The following is a 21,349-nucleotide window of genomic DNA, read 5'->3' as shown; positions in this document are numbered from 1 at the left end:
CCACATCGGGCTCCCTGCTCAGCCGGGAGCCTGCTTCTCCTTCTCCCTCTGCCGCTCCCCCCGCTTGTGCTTTCTCTGTCAAGTAAATAAATAAAATCTTAAAAAAAAAAAAGAAAGAAAGAAAGAAATAGAGAAGACGGGAAGAGGGCACAGGGCGTGCGAAGGCCTGCTGACGAACCCTGATTACCGGGAGGCTTGCACGCGCGAAGTGGCAGCGGGAAGCGCGATCACCTTAGCGATCTCTGCGCGAGCAGCGCGTAAAGACAGCGCCAAAGCGGCCGAGGGGGGTGGGGCCCCGAGAGGCTTGCGAAACCCCGCCTACAGCGCGCGCGCTGGGCCGCGGGCGCAGCCGGGGCTCCGAGGGGCGGGGTTGCGAAGTTGCGTCACGCGCCGTACGTCGCCGCGCGTGCGCTCCTTTCCACGTGCGAAAGCACAGAACTCGTGTAGTCTGGGACGCCGCAGAGTCCGGAGCCGGGGAGCTGAGCTCTCGCCATGAAGCCAGGTGCAGGCCGGGGTTGGGGTCCGGGGTCAGGGACTGGGGCTGGCGGGAATCGGGGTGCCAGACCGGAGTCGGGGGGGCGGGGCCTAGGGGCAGGCGATCCGGTCCCTTGTGGGGTCGGGGTCCTGGTTCCTGTCTCCTGTGGAAAGGCGGGCTTGGTTCCGCCCTGTGATGGATGCTGAGCCGGGGGTTCGGGTTCCTGGTCTGGAGGTCTGTGGCCGGCTTCGGAGGTTGCGGTCGTGAGTCGAGGGTCTTGGGCCTGGAATGGGGGGTTCCTGAACTAGGATTCATCTCATTGAGACCGTGATTAGGGATCTTGGTTATTGGGCTGGGGGTGGCAGTCGGGAGCATTGACCCAGAGTCTGGATCCAGGCATCTGGGGGCTTGGATCTCAGGCCGTGGGATTTGGGGATAATGTCCTGGTTCACAGGTGAAGAGTCCCGATTTGGGGTCGGAGAGGACCCCCGTTTGCCTCCCGTATCACCGCCACAATGACCGTTCCCTCAGCTCCCAGACCAGGCTTCTCAGAGAGGGCCCAAGTGAATTAGGACTCCCGGTTTGATAGTGTGTGGCCTTCTCTGTCCCACTTTCCCGCTCTCTACTCTCCGGAGAGGCGGGTCTCTGAGATTTGAGTGATCGTGATTCTCAAGTCGCGCTGAAATGAACCTTCACAAGCCCAAGATAGGCTTAGCATGGGGTGGGGGAGGGAGATAGTCACAGGACATGAGTGATTTTATTCATTTGATTTTCCCCGAGATTCTGATGAGCCCACCCCCACCTCCCTCGTGGCAGATTGATGAGAGTCCTGGCTTTGACAGCAGAAAGGTCTTAGTTCAAAGTTTCAGTACTAGCTTTGCTTCTTAAGCTACTGTGTGACCTGGGCAAGTGGCTTTACCCTCTGAGTCTGTTTTCTTATCAGTAAAATGGCTCCTGATTTAGTAAGATCGTGTTAAGAAAAAATAGTATATTGTGGTAATCTTTTTGTGGTATTTAAATGTACAAATCAACAGGTTGTACACAGTAGCCTTACACGATGTTATGTGTCAGTTATATCTCAAGAAAACTGGGGGGAAAATAGCACAGGGAAATACAACATAATAGTATTGTCTCTAATTGTTAGCTTTATGGTTCTCAAGAGGAACAAAATTAGGGTCTTTCTCCCTGGTGTCTCAGGTCTTTCTAAATCAGGCCATCAGGTCGTGCCCCTCCCCACAACTTGCTCCGCTAGCGTTTGGGGAAATCTTCCCACTATGACCCATAAAGTCTGTTTCTTAGTGCAGGTCTTCGTTTTTCTTCCCTTTTCTTTTCCCTCCATGTGTGGAGAGATGGGGTCATCTGGTGGGGGTGGGGGGGCGGCTGGGTTTGTGGATCCACGTATCCGCTCCCAAACTCCCTTTTTCTTCAGCATTTGGAGATCTGTTGAAATGGGGGGGCGTGGTGCTGGACTGTGTATCTCCATCAGACCCTGGCATGCCTGCAGGCACCCTATAATCTGATTCCCCCAGAAATGGAGGATACACCTTCCTCCCAACCCTTCCCTCATTGTGTTAGGATATAAAGTTGCAGAAGTTGTTAAAAGAGTCAGCTCTCCCCTAAGGATTTGAGTCTGAGAGAAGAAGACTTGGGGAGATTGTGAGCAGGTACATGATGGAGTCTGATGGACACATTTATTTTTTTTACTTTTTATTTTTTAATATTTTTTTCAAAGATTTTATTTATTTATTTGACAGAGATAGCGAGAGCAGGAACACAAGCAGGGGGAGTGGGAGAGGGAGAAGCAGGCTTCCTGCAGAGCAGGGAGCCCAATACGGGGCTCCATCCCAGGACCCCGGGGTCACAACCTGAGCAGAAGGGAGACGCCCAATGACTGAGCCATGCAGGCGCCCTTGATGGATGCATTTAAAAGGATCCTTCTGGCTTGTGTGTGTAAAGGACTTCAGGGGAGTAGAAGTGGAAGCAGGTGCATCAGTGGGAAGCTTGTTGCTGTGATCTGGGAGGAGGTGATGTGGCTTGGACCAGGGTGGTAGCAGTGGACCCGCCTGACACATTGTCATGGTTTGGAAATGTATTTTGAAGATAGAGCCAGCAGCTTGTATGTGGGTATAAGAGAGGGGTCAAGGATCCCTCAGGGTTTGGGCTTGTGTAACTGGAAGGATAGTGTCCAGTTTTTGAGATGGGGAAGATTGTGGGAGGAGAGCAAGGTTTAAACCAGGGGGTCCATGGAACCTCCTCCCAAAACTTCTGGAAAACTGTGTGTGAACATGTAGTTTCCCTGAGGAGTGGGTACTTTTAGTACATTGTTGGAAGCTCCCCAGGACCTGAAATGAATTAAGATACGTTTTGAGTACCTGGGCCTGAAAGTTTACACTCATGCCCCCGGTGCCCCCTGCCATGGCCACACTTCTCGGATCTCTGTTCCATCAGGCCTGGGTTGAGAGTCTCTTAGGCCTAGTGGTGTCTTCCCTAAGAGGGAGGGCAGGGGGACTCTCCGTCCCCTCATTTGAATACTCATACTCAAACTGTGTGCCAGGAAGTGTGTTGAGGGAAGTGCTTTGTGTGTATTAAGTCATTTATTCTTTCCAGCTCTGTTTGGTGGGCACTGTGTTATCACCATATCTCTGTCTTACAGATAAAGTTTTGCAAGATTCCCATGAACCTTCCCTACTCTCTAGGGTCAGGAGTGGCATCTCCATCATCCTGTATGGGACACATGAACTGCTTGAGGGGAGGGGACTACGGCTCTGGTCACCATGTCATCGCCTGCTTCCTGAATGAACAGAGAGGGTGCTTTTTTCCCCCTGAGGCAGAACCCAGAGGTTTAAGAGTCATCAGCAGACAGCTCAGCTCACTTAATATTTATTGAGCCCACACTTGTGCCAAGTGTTGTGCATGGTGCTGGGATGCAGTGTGACCAAAACAATTAAAACATCCCGGTCCCTGGGGCGCCTGGGTGGCTCAGTCCTTAAGCGTCTGCCTTCGGCTCAGGTCATGATCCCAGGGTCCTGGGATCGAGCCCCGCATCAGGCTCCCTGCTCGGCGGGAAGCCTGCTTCTCCCTCTCCTACTCTCCTGCTGTGTTCCCTCTCTCTCCCTCTGTCAAATAAATAAATAAAATCTTGAAAAACTGAAACACATCCTGGTCCCTTGGGGCCTTGAATCTGGTGCCGGAATCAGGCAGTAATAAAATAAAATGTGCCACGTGTGTTGATTGATAGGAAAAACAAGAAAGCCAGGTGAAGGGTAGGGAGCCCAAAGGCCCTTCTGAAGAAGGAATGTTTCATCCGAGACCTGAGTGCAGTGAGGAAGTGGGTGAGCCCAGTAAATGTCTCAAGCCACACAGTGGGAACAGCAGGTATAAAAAGGTTTAGAAGCTGGAGAGGGAGTTTGAGGAGGAAGAGCATGAGGCCTGGCATAGAAAGAGTGAGGTCATAAAAGTCAGTGGAAACCAGAGCCGTGTGATGGTGGTTCTTACTTCAGGCTGCACATTTAGAATCGCCTGGGCAACTTTAAAAAGCCCTATGCTCAGGCCCCTACACCTGACACCTAAATCAGGATCTCTAGGCTCCAGGGATTAGTCAAAGGTGAGAGCCACTGATTTCGAGCTTTGGAAGCCAGAGAAAGGAGTTTTGGTTGCATTTTCAATGTGATGGAAAACCACTGAAAGGATTTAGCAGGGGGATGAAGAGATCCAGTTTTGTGGTTTGGAAAAGGTCAATCACTAGCTGCCGTGTGGACAGGAGACTGTAGAGGGAGTAAGGGAGTTAAGGTAGACAACTCTCAGGAGTTCTGAAACTTAATTTATAACACTTAAATTAGTAATAATGGTGAAAAGTTCTACATTTTTATCGTTTAAAAAAATTTTTTTAAAGATTTTATTTATTTGAGAGAGAGTGCACAAGAGCTGGGGTGGGGTCGGGAACAGAGGCAGAGGGAGAAGCAGACTCCCCTCCAAGCAGGGAGTCTGATACGGGGCTTGATCCCAGGACTCCAAGATCATGACCCAAGCTGAAGACAGCCACTTATCCCACTGAGCCACCCAGGCGCCGCTACATTTTCATCTTTAACGCCATTGCAATGCGTGAAGCTTTCATAACACATGAATATAATAACGCACCTTTACAGTAACTCTGGGGGTGCCTGGGTGGCTCAGTCGTTAAGCATCTGCCCTTCGGCTCAGGTCATGATCCTGGGGTCCTGGGATTGAGCCCCGCATCCTGGTCCCTGCTCAGCGGGAAACCTGCTTCTCCCTCTCCCACTCCCCCTGCTTGTGTTCCCTCTCGCTGTCTCTCTCTCTCTGTCAAATAAATAAATAAAATCTTTTAAAAAACAAACAAACTGTGGCAAGTTTACTATTAAATAGTTGACATCATGTGAGATCATTTTAAAGCATCACTAATTTTCACACTGTTGTTTTATAACTCGTGTTTTGCTGAAAGTACTGCGGAGCTTAGGACACTGGTACAGAAAAGTCAGATACTGAATCTGTTGGCACCAGAATTCCATCTACTTCCGCCATTGTTATGTGCTCAGTGAACAGGTTTGCTCTGACTTAAGGTGATGAAAATCGTCTCCTTGGATCTTTTTTTTCTCCTTCAACTTTCAGTCCCATTGACAAGCCCTAAATTGCTTATGCACTGTCATTCATCCAAAAAGGACAATTTGGTTTTTTATTCTTGTTTTTTTCCTCCCTGAGCTAGGAGAGACTTATGCAAGTTTGCGAGCAGGGAGATCGGGTAGCAGGAAAGACATCATGCCCACCTCTCCTCTGTTTGGGGATTGGCCCTTTGCTTCCAGACCCAAGTTCAGGAGTGGGAGGGCATGGAAATGTGTCCAGGGTCTGGGGGACCCTACTGCCATGATGTGCGCACACGCGTGGTATTTTCGCCTCTTCACACTAACACTGAAAATAGAGTGGATTCTGCAAATCTACTGTCTGACCAACAAAAGCAGAACATTGCCAGTAACCTACATCTACCTAGGTATTCCCCCCCACCCAAATCCCCAGTACTGTGAGTTTTGCCTTATCATCCCCTTGGCCTCTGGGGGGAGCGGCATAGCAGGTGGGTTATAGCATGACATTGTTTAATTTTAGTTGTTGCTGAGCTTTATAAAAGATACTGTGTTGGATGTGGTTTTCTTCAACTTACTTTTTCACTTAACATTATGACCCTAAGATCTATTTATCTGTTGTGTATAACTGTAGATCCTTGTCATTGTTGCTTATTCTGCCCATTCTGCCGATGGACGTCTGGGTTAGTCCTGCTTTTTCTGCTGTTGTGGATATCGTGGACGCCGCCCGGTGCGATTATGAGACATAACTTCTCCAACCTCATTTCTCTGATTCCCCTTTCTGTGGCCACTACAGGTTTCAGCCCCCGTGGGGGCGGCTTCGGTGGCCGAGGGGGCTTTGGTGACCGTGGTGGTCGTGGTGGAGGCCGAGGAGGCTTTGGCGGGGGCAGAGGTCGTGGTGGCGGCTTTAGGGGCCGAGGCCGAGGAGGCGGAGGACGAGGTGGTGAGTGACGTTGGGGCATGGAGGGGAAATGATCAGGAGGCTTTGCCTGGGCTTGGGGCTCGGGGAGGGAAGAGATCATGGGATCTCCCTCTCTCACTGCCTCTCTGCCTTGTAGGTGGAGGTTTCCAGTCTGGTGGCAACCGGGGTCGTGGTCGGGGAGGGAAAAGAGGAAACCAGTCGGGGAAGAATGTGATGGTGGAACCTCATCGGCATGAAGGTGAGTGAGGAGGGCCGGGAGCTGCTGAGGGTGGGGTGGGGTGGGGTGCACCCCGGAGTCTTCACCCTGTGCTGGTCTCCTCGCTTAGGTGTCTTCATTTGTCGAGGGAAGGAAGATGCACTTGTCACCAAAAATCTGGTCCCTGGAGAATCGGTTTATGGAGAGAAGAGAGTCTCAATTGCGGTGAGCCCAGGGCCCCAGCTAACAGGGTAGCCCGCGGTCTGGTCTCCCCGCCCCCACCACGTGTCCTGCACATGCCAGCCGCGGGCCTGGGGGGTCATCTTAATACATAAGTCAGATCCCCATTGCCTTCAGGTCCTCGGTGTGGCCCAGGAGACCCTGCACACTCCAGTTCCCGCTGCCCACCCCCTGGCCTAGTGTCTTCCAGCTCTACAGACCTCCTGCTCTTCCCTCTGCCGTGAACACTGCTTTCCGGCTGTGTGTGGCTCGTTCCCTTCCTCACAAGGCCGCCTGCGCCACCCAGTCTGTCACAAGCAGCCCTCCTGCCCACACTCTGCCCTACTATCCCGTGTCATTTTCTTTACGGCCAAGCACACTCCTGCTTGGGGCTTTCTGCTGCCTTTCCTACTGCCTCAAATGTGCTTCCCCAGGTAACTTGCTTGGCCCCCACCTCCTTCTACTGCAAATGTCTCCTTCTGGGCTCTTCCCTGGCTACCCTGTCTCATTTTCCCATGTTCCTCAGCCCATTCCTCCTACTTCATGTCCTCCTTCCTTGATCTTTGCCTTAGCAGCTGTCACTGGCTACGGTACTGTATGTGTTAGTTCAGTGTATACTTATCCCTGAGGACAAGGGTCTTGGTCTCATACACTGTGCGTCCCTAGTGCCTGGCATAGGGTCTGACCCACAGTATATGCTGCACAGCGAATGTTTGGTGAATGAACGCACAGGTCTTGCTGGTAACGGGTATGATCTTTTATCTCTGTGTTTATTGTCTGTCCCTGCCCCTTCTACCTGAGTCAGTAACCTCCATGAGAGGGCGGGTACTGCATCTGTCATGGTCACCGACGTCCACCTATGTTCATTTCTTGAACAATGAACGAGCGCCCAGGGCCCTAGGGCTAAGGGCAGTAGGGTCAAGCAGAAAAGCCTGGCACTGACTTCCCCCCCCCCCCCATCTCTCCCGGCCCAGGAGGGAGACGACAAAATTGAGTACCGTGCCTGGAACCCCTTCCGCTCCAAGCTGGCAGCAGCAATCCTGGGCGGCGTGGACCAGATCCATATCAAGCCAGGGGCCAAGGTGCTCTACCTTGGGGCTGCATCAGGCACCACTGTCTCCCACGTCTCTGACATCGTAGGCGCGGTGAGTGGATGGAGGGGTAAGGAGGGGCGAGTAAGGGCAGGTGGTGCGGTGGAAGGGAGAGGAGAGGCTGCCTCTCAGCCAGCCTGGAGTCATTGGCCCTGGCTGCTTCCCTGCACTGTGTGGCTTGGGGCTAGGCCCTTCCTTCAGAGTGCTTGTGGTAGAAGGAGCAGCTTCAAGCATCTGGTCTCCAAAGCCTCATTTAGTCTCACTCCTGAGTTCTTGGTCTGGAGGGAAGAGACGTGTGTTGGGGTAAGTGCAGTTAGAGGGGCCTAGGGTGGAGACAGTTGGATTTGGTTGCCCTCTTTAAAAATGTATGCCTCCAGGGTGCCTGGGTGGCTCAGTCGTTAAGCGTCTGCCTTCGGCTCAGGTCATGATCCCAGGGTCCTGGGATCGAGTCCCGCATCGGGCTCCCTGCTCCTTGGGAGCCTACTTCTCCCTCTGCTTCTCTCCCTCTCTCTCTCCCTCTGTCCCTCATGAATAAATAAATAAAATATTTAAAAAAAAGAATTTTTTAAAATGTATGCCTCCAAATCTGGTCTTCTGGTTTCTCTGAAAAAAACAGATGTCAGTTTCTGGGCCTGCATTTCTGTGTCGCTGTGCAGGCTCCCTGGTTAGCGGGCCCCCCCACATCTCACTTCAGGACCCCCAGCTCCTCCGCATGACTGTAGGCTGTGTCATTTAGTGGTTACAAATCCCAGCCTCTGGTGCGGGCATTTAACAGTGAGGTGGCTTTTGGCAAGTTACTTAAACTCTCTGAGCCTCAGTTTACCACCCTGGAAAATCAGGTTGCTGTGAAGAGAAACGAGTGAATTCCTGTAAAGTACTCAGAGCAGTGCCTGGCCCATTGTAAATATTCTTAGCTGTTAGGACTTCATCGCTGTGCCCTGGCTTCCTGGTTTGAAGCCTGTATTGGGGGACTGGGCTCTCAGATCAAGTGCAGAGGGACTGAATAACCCTTGGCAACAATAGTTGTCAAACAAAAGGGTTTTGATTCGGGGATTTGAATAGATGCTACATGTAGTGTTTGGGCCCAAAGTGGTGTTCCATCTAAGAACTGGTATCGGTGTTTTTATTATTTGATTTCTTTTAGGACGGTCTAGTCTATGCAGTTGAGTTCTCCCACCGCTCTGGCCGTGACCTCATTAACTTAGCCAAGAAGAGGACCAACATTATTCCTGTTATTGAAGATGCTCGGCACCCACACAAATACCGCATGCTCATCGGTGAGGGGTCTAGGGGTTAGCTCAGGTGGTGTAGGCCAGGCCACTCCAGGTTTTCTGGAAGAGGTAGCCAGAGCCCTGACTGGAATGGAATCACAGTAGATGAGCAGGCCTCCTGAGTCTGTAGGAATGAAGAGGGTGAGGGGAGCCAGGTGAGGCTGTGGAGCTTGGGTGTCTGGCACCCCTTGAGAGGCTGACCTCCTTTCCTTCGACCTCTCCTGCCCCTCTCCCTGGGTACTCCCATACGTCCTGCCTCCCTCTAAAACATGGTACTTTTTATGCTGCCGCTGGCTTACGTATGACAGCCCCCTTCAGAGGTCCTCCTCCTCATCATCTGGGGTGATCATAACCCAGAAAGCACAAACTGAGTGTGGTCTGGCCCAGAGGGGCCCATTATGAATATTACTGTGTTTTTAAAAAAAAATTTTTTTTGGATGTATAATGTAAAACCATTATAAACCACCCTCAGAGGTAACCAGTATGAGCAATTTCATGTCTGCTTCTCCCACCTTAAAAAAGTCAATTTTCATTATGTCATGTTTTTGTTTTATTCAGTCACACTGGCTTAAAAATAATACCTCACATTCCGCTGATTTTGAGGGGTTTTTTTTTTTTCCCATGCATTCATACCATACCCTTTTGTCCTCCAACTTATTTTCCTTTGACAATCCCGCAGACACTCTTGCCTGTAAGTGCTCATCTTTACTTGCTTTATTGATGACGTGTCTGTCTCCTCCCAGACCTGGGAGCGTTTCGAGGGCAGGGTCCGGGTCTGACTTGTCTCTGTCCCCCACACCCGGCCCAGGGCTGGCCACAGAGGAGGTGGCAATCGTGGTTTACAAGAGGAATGAATGGATGGTGTGATTGGGTTTTGGACCCATCCTGGGGGCACTGTGGAGGGAGGGAATCAATGGGGGAAGGGAGACTGGAAGCAGGGAAGACTGCCAGAAACATGGTGATGGGGCACAGGCCTCATGGGAGGAGCTGGGAAGATGGGGTGGATCCAGCTTGTAACTGCCACTTCTTTCTCCCTAGCAATGGTGGATGTGATCTTTGCCGATGTGGCCCAGCCAGACCAGACCCGGATCGTAGCCCTGAATGCCCACACTTTCCTTCGTAACGGAGGACACTTTGTGATTTCTATTAAGGTGCGGGGCTTAGAGGAGTCTAAGATGGGATGGTAGTACCTTCTTTGTAACTGCCAAGCAGCTAGTCAAAAACAAGGGGGCCTCCATCCTCCCTAATCCAGGTAGTCTATTCCCAGCCTCTATCCCTGCCCCCCAACCCCTAGTCAAATAGCACATGATGAAAAATGTCTACAAAACTAAAAAGACTTCGGGTTTAAATAGGCGATAGAATGATCAGTAGTGGTCGAGTGCATGATTGCTGAGTTGACCATTTGAGTTTGAATTCCAGCTTGCTCTGTGACTCAGCAAGTTACCTAACCTGTGTGCTTGTTTCACTTGTCAAGTAGAAATATTAGTCATATCTCTTTTAGTGTTGATGTAAGCATTAAATTTATCAATAAGTAGTGTTTATAGAGTAAAGTCTGGTACAAAATAAATTTTAGATGAGTGCTAGATGCATTTCGAAAAACGTTTTATTTTGAAATAAAGATTTTCAGCCAGATTCACCATTTGTTAGCCTTTTGCTGCATTTGTTTTAGTATTCTCAGCGTTATTACATTGTTAAAGAAGAGGAAGTGGGCGGGAACCGGGTGTAAAATTGAAACACTGGCTTTAAGATAAATAGGTCTCTGTTGAAGTCTTCCTGTTCCAAATCCAAACCAAATTGAAAACTTCTCTAATGAAGTCTTTCCCTACATTTCCAAAACCTGAGTTTCACTGAGTTTCCAATGAAAACAACTTGTGGTTTAAAGAGCAGAAAAAAGGGAAAACAGCCCAAAGCCTTGCTGCAAGCTTCAAATTCTCTCTTCTGCAGGCCAACTGCATTGACTCCACGGCCTCTGCTGAGGCTGTGTTTGCCTCTGAAGTGAAGAAGATGCAGCAGGAGAACATGAAGCCCCAGGAGCAGTTGACCTTAGAGCCGTATGAAAGAGACCACGCAGTGGTGGTGGGTGTGTACAGGTGAGCAGGGGCGGGCAGCCCACCCAGACAAAGCCCTGCGGGTCAGCACTTGGTAGGAGTGCCCCAGATGGCGATAAGCTCTGAATCCCCTCTCTCCTTCCTCTCACAGGCCACCTCCCAAGGTGAAGAACTGAAGCCCCGCACCATCTGGATTGCCAGGAGATTGTGTTGCTACTGTTTCACGTGTGTTTTTCTATTAAAAGACTCATCCAGGGGCACCTGGGTGGCACAGTCCCTTAAGCGTGGACCTCTTGATCTCAGAGCAGGTCTTGACCTCAGGGTTGTGAGTTCAAGCCCGGCCTACCTAAAAACAAAAATTTCATCCACCACTCCTGGGGCCTGATCGCTCAGCGACCACCGTTCCACAGAGCGCATGCGCCATTCGTCAACTGGCCCGGTGGTGGGGATGGGCAAGCTCATCCGGTCAGTCGTGCGCATGCTCCTTTCTTGGCTGCCTTTTGCGCAGCCGTAACCCGGGTTCCGGCGCCTGGGCGGGGTTGGTAGCTTACTGTGTATGTCTGCCGGTAAGCTCCGCTGGGCGCAGGCGCGGAGTGTTACCCTGGGTCACGTGGGGGAAGCGAATTGGGGGGGGTGGGGGCGGAGCCTGGGGTGGGGGGGCCGGTTTGTTGTGGTCGCCATTTTGCTGGTTGCATTACTGGGTAATCGGGGCCCTGGCTCGCCGCGTCCGCCGGATACCTTCAGCCAGTGGGCAGGTCTGAGCTCGGGCTTCCCGAGCAGCTTGAGTCCCCTTGCCCGCGCCCTCAGGTAACAACGCGGCTACAGGTGGGGCTGCACGAGCTCGCGGGGAGGGGGCAGTACGGACCCGCCCTGCCCGCGTCGCCGCCAGACTTAGCACGAGGCCGAGGGAGGAGAGCAGGGGGGCGGCGGGCAGGTGCAGGCCGTGCCTAGCTATTCATAGTCGGATTCTTGGAAGGGGCCGAGCCCGAGGGAGCAGTCTTGGGAGGGAGGCTGGGAGGGGGTAGCGGGGCCCCGCTCCCGCCCTTTGTTTGGGCTCGGCTCCTCTGGCTGCATCGTCGTCGCCTAGCAACAGCTGTTCTGAACTGCGATTGGCTGAGCTCTTGGAAGCATCGGCCAATGGCACGGTTGTTGCCATGGCAGGTGCGGACTGCCAAGCTGTGTCCGGCCCCGCCCGCCGGGGCTCCGCCGACCGGGGCGGGTCTCCAGGGTGGGGGGCGGGACGCCTGGGTCCCCAGGGGCGGGTGGCTGTGCGGGGCGGGGCCGGCGGGGCGAGGGTTAACCCGCCCCTCCCCCGTCCACCTGCTTTCCCCTTCCCCCGCGTGCCCCGGGCTGACCCTCGTTCCCTCCTCTCTCCGCCCCCGGCGGCGGCGGCGGCTGCTGTTGTCACCCACCGGGCCGCCTGTCCCGCTTGCCCTCCCCGCCGCGGGGCTTGCCGGGCCGGCCCGGCCGGGACAGGCGGTCGTCTCCTCTCTGCCGCCACCGCCGCCATGCTGGCCGCTCGCCCACCCCACTGGGGGCTCCACCGCGCCCCAGCCCCCCGTGGGCCCCGCGCCAGCCCTGACCCGGGTAGGGGGTGGGTGCTGGGAGAGTCGGTCCTGCTGTGGGAGGGCCCCAGGGAAGAGGTTGTTTCGGGTGAGGGGCGGGGGAGTTCCAAGAGAGAGGAGGGATCGTGGAGTGGCAAGGCTTGGCATAGGAGAAAGGGACTGACATGGGAGAAGGCCTGTGGGGAGAGGATTTTGGTGTGGCAGGTACTCTGGGAGGGGAGAACTCTCTGTGATATTTGGGGGATTTGGTTCTGGGGGCCTTCTAGGAATGGGCACAGTTGTGGATTGACCCTGATGTAGAAAGGAGTAACTGGAGAAAGGGCCCTGGTAGGAATATTGGATGGGGGGAGGAGGGGAAGATACAGCGTAGGAGAGAGAAGGGCGAGCGAAGAGACGACGCCTCCTCTTTGCTCCCATCAGGAAAAGTGAGCCTTGATTGGGAGGGGGACCGGGGCTAATATGGGGAAGATCCCTGATGTGGCAAGAGAAAGTACCTGCGGGGGGCGGGGGGAGTCCCTAATATGGGAGGAAAGGGAATAGGGATGAGGGCTTGGCACGATAGGGGGAGGGTCCCCTGGGAAGAGAGTGCCCTGATGGATGAGAATGTCATAGGGTAGGACTCTTTCATATAGGGACAACCCTATATAACCAGATAGCCTTGGTGTGGTCCCAGGACCCTGATGTGGTTTTAGGGGCCTGCAGAGGACTCTGCTTTGGGTTTGGAGGGGGCCCAGAGTTCTCTCATGTGGTTTGGGGGGATCCTAGAGTTCTCTGGATTGAGGGATTTACTGGGAAGGGTAGATCTTGAAGTGCAGGGACCTTGCTGTGATAAGACAGGCGATCCTGACAATCAGGGGAGACTGCAGGAGGGCAGGATCTTGTGTGGGGGGGCGCTGGGGAGGGCCACAAGCAGAAATGGGAAGCAAAGAGTTGAAGCCTCCTCCCTCTACTGTCTGTGGTTTCTTTTTCTTCTCTTCCTCCCCCCATTATTGGTGTCTTTCTGTCCTTTCCTGTCATGGCCTATCCCCCTGCCTGGCTTCCAATCATCCCCTTTCACATGTTCCCCTCTTTGGGCCACCTACCTCATTTATTTGGTAATCATTTGTTGAGGGACTTCGCTGTGCCACCACCGCCCCCCTGCCCTACCACTTCTCTCTGTCCCCTTTCTTCATTGCCACCTGTTGTCCTTTTTCTCCTGCCCCTGTGCCTTGCCTTCTCTCTCTGATGTCCACCTCTTTCCGCCTGGCCCCGTCCCCCCACATCCGCTTGTGCCATGTTGTTCCCCTGCCTCCCGCCTGCTCTCAGGTCTCAGCGGCGGTGGCAGCCGAGGTGCAGGATGCGAGAAGGCGCCCCCCGGCCGGGCTCCCGCTCCAGGCCTCGCTCCCCTGCGGCCCTCTGAGCCCACCATGGCCGTCCCACCAGGCCATGGTCCCTTCTCTGGCTTCCCGGGGCCCCAGGAGCACACGCAGGTATGCATTCAGCTGGCTCCTCACATGCCTGGGGCAGGGGGAGGCTGGGGATAGAAGGGTCTTGGGAGTGAAAGATAGGCTGCCCAGAGCAGTCTCCTGGGGGCAGAAGGGCCCATCTGGAGTAGAAGATAATAGAGGAGTTGCTGTTTGGAGAGCCTGGGTTCAAATCCTGACATGGTGGTTAAATGACTCAGGTTCTCCCTGCTTCAGTTTTCTGTTCTGTAAAATGGAACCAAGAATGATACCTACCTTGCAGGGTTGCTGTGAGGTTAAACAAGTTAATGAAATGCATGTAAAATGCTGAGAACAGTGCCTGGCGCCTAGGAAACACTCAATAAATGTTCACAAAGGAAGAAAGGTCCATAGTGAGAGATGGGCGGGTGGGGTGAAAGGGGGTGAAGTTTGAGCCCAAAGGATCTTGGAGCCAGCAGCATCTTAGGGTACAGAGTAAAGATATTCAGGGGTGGAGACTGTCAAGGCTCTGAACTGTAGGGCTTGACGCAGGATGGAGTAGGAGGTCCAGGGTGCTGGATCCCGAAAGACTGGGCAAAAATGTGCAGAGTTGGGGGTGAGGGATGGGAAGACCCCACGGGATGAGGGTAAAGCATGATGGCAGCCCTCAAGATGGGACACCCAGAATGGATGGTCTCAGGCAAAGGATTGGGAAGGACAGACCCCACGTTTTCTATCTGATCTCTCCCACAGAGGTTCAGAAAGGAGTAAAGGTGTGGGATGAAAGGTCAGGGGTAAACAGTTGACCATTCATTCACTCAGCAAATCTCTGATGACCACCCACTATGTGCCAGGCCCTGCTCCAGGCACTGCAGATAGAGCAAGAACCAGACAGTCCCTGCCCTTGGGGAATTTCTATCCCAGTGGGGTTGTCACCCAGTAACCAAGTAGATCTGTGTGTGGTAACAATGACCCAGCCGCCCAGAGGGTTCTGTGGTCGGAGGTGAAGGCCTCTCCTCAGTGCCCACCCCCCGCCCCGACCCCGCAGGTATTGCCTGATGTGCGGCTGTTGCCACGGAGGCTGCCCCTGGCCTTCCGGGATGCGACCTCAGCCCCGCTGCGCAAGCTCTCCGTGGACCTCATCAAGACCTACAAGCACATCAATGAGGTGGGCGGGGGCGGGGGGCGGGGCCGGGGGCCCGGCTGGGGGCCTGGTGGGAGGGGGGGGGCCCTGCCTGCTGGCACAGGTCATGCAGCTGTCCTCACTTTCTGGCTGACCGGCCGGGCAGGTGTACTATGCGAAGAAGAAGCGGCGGGCCCAGCAAGCGCCGCCCCAGGACCCGAGCACCAAGAAGGAGAAGAAGGTCCTGAACCATGGTTATGACGATGACAACCACGACTACATTGTGCGCAGCGGCGAGCGCTGGCTGGAGCGCTACGAGATTGACTCGCTCATCGGCAAGGGCTCCTTTGGCCAGGTGTGGGCGGCCCCCTCCACCCTGACCCCGGACTCAGAGGGCACGGGGACCCGCTGACGTTGGCCCACAAGAAAGTGGCGCCCCGCTCCCCCCCATTTCCTCACTTTGTGACACGCCCCGCCCCGGCAGGTGGTGAAAGCTTATGACCATCAGACCCAGGAGCTGGTGGCCATCAAGATCATCAAGAACAAAAAGGCCTTCCTGAACCAGGCCCAGATTGAGCTGCGGCTGCTGGAGCTGATGAACCAGCACGACACAGAGATGAAGTACTACATAGGTGAGGCCAGGGGCCGCGGTACACCCAGGACAGGGTGGGGCTGGCAGCTTCCGGGCAGGGGCCAGTCTGGAATTCCCTGACATCAGTGATTCTCCTGCTGCCTATGTTCATAACTTTTGCGCTATTCCCATGATGGTGCTGGTCGGAGTTTATTGGGTGCTTGCTAAGGGTCAGGCTCCAATGTAAGCACTTGACATGAATCAACTGGTTTCAGTCTGACCACAGCCCTGGGGGGAAGGGGTATCTTGGCCCACAGCTTGGAGAAGACAGAAGCATTCAGGTGCTATCACTTGCATAAGGGCACAGCTTTGCACTCAGGGGTGGGGGTGGGGGTGGGGGGGGGGCTATGATCTCACCAGGCACGGGGCTCCAATGCTTGTACTCTCAACGGCTATGTCAGTCTTTTTCCTCTTATACCGATTCCTCTTACAAAAAGCAAGTGGACAGAAAGAGTGTGTTTCTTTAAATACACATCCTTACCCTAAATGGAAAACGAGTGTCCGCTGCCACAAAAATAAGCAGAACTGAGACTAAAAGTTACAAAATTAAATGAGGAAATGTAGAAGGGCATTAAAGACCCATCAGCACCAAAGGGAAACGTTCTCTTTATCAGAAAGTTTGACAGAGCCTTGAAGAGAATGAACTTCTCTTAATCAAGGAAATCATTCTCTTGATGTGAATCAAGTTCTAGACCATACAAAAACACCCTGACTAGGGCGCCTGGGTGGCTCAGTCGTTGGGCGTCTGCCTTCGGCTCGGGTGGTGATCCTAGAGTCCTGGGATCGAGCCCCACATCGGGCTCCCTGCTCAGCGGGAAGCCTGCTTCTCACTCTCCCACTCCCCCTGCTTGTGTTCCCTCTCTCGCTGTGTCTCTGTCAAATAAATAAATAAAATCTTTAAAAACAAACAAAGAAAACACCCTGACTAGCAGCCGCTTCCCGTGGGCACCCCACAATTTGGCCAGCGCTGCAGAAGCAGAGTCCCCGATCGGCTTCCGACCGCTCTTCTTAGTACACAGTAATAAGGCCGCCACTGGCCCTCTCTGAGCCTCACCTTCTCTGTCGGCCCCTTTCCATCCCTTTGCCCGCAGTGCACCTGAAGCGGCACTTCATGTTCCGGAACCACCTGTGCCTGGTGTTCGAGCTGCTTTCCTACAACCTGTACGACCTCCTGCGCAACACACACTTCCGCGGCGTCTCACTGAACCTGACGCGGAAGCTGGCGCAGCAGCTCTGCACGGCGCTGCTCTTCCTGGCCACGCCCGAGCTCAGCATCATTCACTGCGACCTCAAGCCCGAGAACATCCTGCTCTGCAACCCCAAGCGCAGCGCCATCAAGATCGTGGACTTCGGCAGCTCCTGCCAGCTTGGCCAGCGGGTGCGGCGCGGCCCGGCCCGGGGGCGGGGCTCGCGGTGTGGGTGTGGCGGGGGCGGGGCCAGCTGCTGGCTGGCGCCGGAGGGGCGGGGCGGGGCTGGGGTTGGGGTTGGGGTTGTAGGGTGCCGCCCGAGGTGCCCGGTGCCCGAAGGGTAGTGTTGGGATGGGGCATTGGTGGCACAGAGTTGTAAGGCCGGTGGATGGGGGAGGTAAAGGAGAGGGCCGCAGGGTATAGTACCCAGTAGGAAAGGAAGAGTGAAGCTGGAGAGGCAGGGCCAGTTTTGAGACTGTCAGAGGTGGGCAGGGTGGAGTTGGGTTGGCTTTGAGCCAGGAGTGGCACTTGGCTAAGTTTTGGTTGCCCTGTGCTCTTTAAACTGAGGAGGGAGTGGGGGGCCGGGTGCTTTAGTTTTGCAGCTTCGTGTGAGCAGGCATTTGAGATGGCTTGAGAAGGGTCTGGATCGGGTGGGTGGGAAGGGCCTGGGCTCACAGCCTGCCAACCTCTGATGACCAAGAGAGGTCCAGAGTCAGGCTTCGGGTTGGAGATGAGGGTCAGACTAGGCCAGCAGAGACTTCTGAGGCTGATGAATAAAATGATGGTAGTGGCTCCTGGAAAGTGGGTGCTGATAACCTCAAGGTTTGGAACCCCCATGCTCCATTTTCGTGGCAGGAAGCTTGTCTTGGTTTTGGGTATGTCAGCGGCACCGCTCGGGGAGCCTGGGACCTCTGACTGTTGCTCTCTCCCCCGCTCCATCCCCAGATCTATCAGTACATCCAGAGCCGCTTCTACCGGTCACCTGAGGTGCTCCTGGGCACACCCTACGACCTGGCCATTGACATGTGGTCCCTGGGCTGCATCCTGGTGGAGATGCACACCGGAGAGCCCCTCTTCAGTGGCTCCAATGAGGTGTGCTCCCAGGGAGGGGGTGTGCTGGAGGGGGCGGAGGCCTGGCTGGCCTGCTGACCCTGACTGCCCACCTGCTCACAGGTGGACCAGATGAACCGGATTGTGGAGGTGCTGGGTATCCCACCAGCCCCCATGCTGGACCAGGCACCCAAGGCTCGCAAGTACTTTGAACGGCTGCCTGGGGGTGGCTGGACCCTACGAAGGACAAAGGAACTCAGGAAGGTGCGGCCCCTGCCCCATGCCGCTCCTCCCACCCTGGTGGCCCCTCACTCTCTCACACTTGGGGCTTCCTTTCTCCCTGCTTCCTCTCCCTTGTGTCTTTCCCTTACTTCCTCTCCCCCTTGTCTGTCCTTTCCTTTGTCCTGGCCCACCCCATCTCTCCTACCCACCCCACAACTCTTCTTAGCTTCTCTCCTTCCACTTTTTCTCTCGTGCCTCTGTTTCCCCGTGTGTGTCTCCCTGCCCCTCCTGCCCACTGACGGCCACTCTCTTGCCCCCCCTCCCACCCCCTCCCTGCCAGGATTACCAGGGCCCCGGGACACGGCGGCTGCAGGAGGTGCTGGGCGTGCAGACGGGCGGGCCCGGGGGCCGGCGGGCGGGGGAGCCGGGCCACAGCCCCGCCGACTACCTCCGCTTCCAGGACCTGGTGCTGCGCATGCTGGAGTATGAGCCCGCCGCCCGCATCAGCCCACTGGGGGCTCTGCAGCACAGCTTCTTCCGCCGCACGGCTGATGAGGCCACCAACACGGGCCCGGCAGGCAGCAGTGCCTCCACCTCGCCCGCACCCCTTGACACCTGTCCCTCCTCCAGCACCGCCAGCTCCATCTCCAGCTCTGGTGGGTGCCCAGTGCCAGGTGGGGTCGAACGGGGTGGGAGCGGGCAGCTCTGCTTCGGCCTGACCTGGGGGACCTTGCCCCACTGGGCCCTCACCTAGAGCTGTGAAGCTGTGCCATCCTGAACTCCAGAATGGGTGGGGCAAAGAGAGTTTTGACCGGTCGTGACCTGATCTCTGAAACAGCTTGGGCTCACGCTTCTAAAACTGCTTCTGACTCTGGTACCCAAAACTGAACTCTGACCTGTAATCTCAAAATTGGGCCCCATCCTTCAAATAGGCTCTAGTCCCAAGGCCCAGGCCTGGGCCTGGGTCACGAACCAGACTCAGCCACCCAGAAGCCCAGCCATCACCTCTCCTCACTTAAGGCTTCTCCTTATTTTCTCCCCTGGCACTTCCAGGAGGCTCCAGCGGCTCCTCCAGTGACAACCGGACCTACCGATACAGCAACCGATATTGTGGGGGCCCTGGGCCCCCCGTCACTGACTGTGAGATGAACAGCCCCCAGGTACTGGGGCCTTGGGGCCTTGGGCGGTGGGTAGTGGGGTATCTGAGACTTCAGGACCTGGGTCTCCATCACCCACTGTTCCTTTGCTCCTTTAGGTCCCACCCTCCCAGCCGCTGCGCCCCTGGGCAGGGGGTGATGTGCCCCACAAGACACACCAGGCCCCTGCCTCCGCCTCGTCACTGCCGGGGGCCGGGGCCCAGTTACCCCCTCAACCCCGATGCCTTGGCCGTCCCCCATCACCAACCTCACCACCACCCCCAGAGCTGATGGATGTGAGCCTGGCGGGCGGCCCTCCAGACTGCTCCCCACCTCACCCAGCGCCTGCCCCCCAGCACCCGGCTGCCTCAGCCCTCCGGACTCGGATGACAGGAGGTCGTCCACCCCTCCCACCCCCTGATAACCCTGCCACTCTGGGGCCTCGCTTGGGCCTCCGTGGTGTACCCCAGAGCACGGCAGCCAGCTCATGACCCAGCCCCCTCCCTGGGGCCCCTCCTGAAGCCATACCCCCCCCATCTGGGGGCCCTGGGCTCCCATCCTCATCTCTCCCCTTGACTGGAATTGCTGCTACCCAGCTGGGGTGGGTGAGGCCTGCACTGACTGGGGCCTGGGGCAGGGGGTCAAGGAGAGGGGTCTAGGCGCACCCCCCCCCCAAGGACTGGACCCTTGGCCCCTCTCCCCCCCTTGTTTTCTATTTATTGTACCAAAGACAGTGGTGGTCCGGTGTCTGCGGGGGAGACCCCCTTCACCGTCGGGCCCTAGGAGGGGGTGGGGGCAGGTAGGGGGAGATGGCCTTGCTCCTCCTTGCTGTACCCCCCAGTAAAGAGCTTTCTCACATGCCTGCCTGAGCGTTTGCAGGACCTCGGCTCACCTCACCTGGCCCTCAGAGGCGTGGTGGGGCACAGTGTTTGGGGAGGGGGTACCAGAAGAGCTTTGTCATGTGGGATGCGTCCCTGCGGAAGTTATGGCTATTGGTGCAGACATGGGGCTGCAGGAGGTCTGGGGCTACAGAATCCTAGACAGAGATCTGGATAGGATCGTAGCCCACGTTTGTCTTTTCCATGGTAAACAGAGACCCTGAAAGAAGAAAGGCCCAGCTCTGGCCTGTCTCTGGAAAACATCAGGATCTGCCCTAATAAGCCAGGGCTTCCACAGAGTCTGCACAGGAGTGGCTCCTTATGCCAGGCAGGCATCTAGTAGGTGCTGAATGCATGTAGCAGGCCTTATTGGTGCCATCTGGGAGATGGCAGGCAGGCAGTGTGTACAGAATTTACCCCCCACGTCTGGTCTCACCCTGTGGAGCCATGACGGAGCAAAGCATTTTGGGATTCCCGGGCAGAAATATATTCGCGGGGTTCCAGGTAAGTGGGTCTGGTTCCATAGCAATTTGGAAACTTTTGTCTCCCAACTGGCCAAAAAGAACCTCCTGATTCAAAGGTACCTACCCTCTCCCGCCACTGGGGCGCGGCGCTTCCTGGGAAGTGGAGTTCTATGTTGTCAGTCCTTTTTCCCGTTTTTCGTCAGGGGACTACAAAGACCAGGATTCTTTTCGCTCGCGAGTTAGGGACGGGCTCCCGGGCAGCCAGTAGGCAGTCAGAGATGGACGGGGGCCCGGATGCTGGAGGCGGGCTGTGGAGGAGGAGAAGGCCGTGATTGGGTGGCGTCGGCAAGGGTGTGCGCGGGTGTTGATTCTTTCAGGCGTGTGGCCGGTGGGCCACTTGTGCTGCTCCCCGAGACCGTGCAGTTAGGTGTCTGTGGTCACAGAGCAAGAGGTAAGCTCTGAGGCCCGAATTGGCCCCATCGCGCGGAGCATCGCGAGCCGCGGTGTCTGGCTTAGCTCGCAGGAAGCCCCGGTCGGTAGGAGAGACTGGCGAAGACGCCGTTTTACGGACCTGCGGATGTTCGGGAAGGGGGGCAGGGTGGAACGTGGAGGGAACCCAGGCGAGGCACGGGTCGGGAAACATTCCGGGAGGAGCGGGAGCTGTCGGAGTTGAGACCTGGAGACAGGATGTTCGCGGTGGCCGTGGTGCGGTGGTTTGCGTACAGGCGGCGATGAGAAACAGCCTGATGTGTGAATGTGAATTGCGGGAGATGTGGTGTTGGAGATCTAATTGAAACTTCTGTATGAATTCGGTCGTGGAAGATTTTGTCGGACATTCAGGGAGCTTGGACTTTGTCC

At 55.5% G+C, this 21,349-nt stretch overlaps 2 protein-coding genes across 5 annotated transcripts; both read left to right on the top strand.

The window, feature by feature from the left end:
• Positions 1–376: 376 nt before the first annotated feature.
• Positions 377–11,087, top strand: FBL (fibrillarin). The gene is made up of 9 exons (XM_027618548.2): positions 377–502; positions 5,864–6,010; positions 6,126–6,227; positions 6,316–6,410; positions 7,379–7,549; positions 8,640–8,772; positions 9,805–9,917; positions 10,711–10,856; positions 10,966–11,087. The coding sequence occupies exons 1-9, from the start codon at positions 493–495 to the stop codon at positions 10,988–10,990; spliced, it is 942 nt and encodes a 313-aa protein (XP_027474349.1). The 5' UTR covers positions 377–492; the 3' UTR covers positions 10,991–11,087.
• Positions 11,088–11,224: 137 nt separating this feature from the next.
• DYRK1B (dual specificity tyrosine phosphorylation regulated kinase 1B) lies at positions 11,225–20,007 on the top strand. Of its 4 annotated transcripts, XM_027618545.2 has the most exons (12): positions 12,107–12,401; positions 13,685–13,848; positions 14,849–14,968; positions 15,090–15,278; positions 15,408–15,555; positions 16,646–16,932; positions 17,687–17,833; positions 17,915–18,055; positions 18,354–18,389; positions 18,474–18,669; positions 19,067–19,173; positions 19,269–20,007. In XM_027618545.2, exons 1-12 carry the CDS (start codon positions 12,323–12,325, stop codon positions 19,638–19,640), a joined length of 1,986 nt encoding a protein of 661 aa, XP_027474346.1. In that variant the 5' UTR covers positions 12,107–12,322; the 3' UTR covers positions 19,641–20,007. The 4 variants fall into 4 exon arrangements, with proteins under 4 accessions (XP_027474348.1, XP_027474346.1, XP_027474345.1 ...); XM_027618547.2 differs by lacking the exon at positions 12,107–12,401 and adding an exon at positions 11,225–11,621 and having other exon boundaries at positions 18,354–18,669; XM_027618544.2 differs by having other exon boundaries at positions 18,354–18,669.
• The last annotated feature ends 1,342 nt before the right edge of the window (positions 20,008–21,349 follow it).

Source organism: Zalophus californianus, chromosome 17 (genome assembly GCF_009762305.2).
Source record: "Zalophus californianus isolate mZalCal1 chromosome 17, mZalCal1.pri.v2, whole genome shotgun sequence".
In the NCBI taxonomy this organism is placed as follows: Eukaryota; Metazoa; Chordata; class Mammalia; order Carnivora; family Otariidae; genus Zalophus; species Zalophus californianus.
This window is presented reverse-complemented; position numbering and strand designations above follow the sequence as displayed.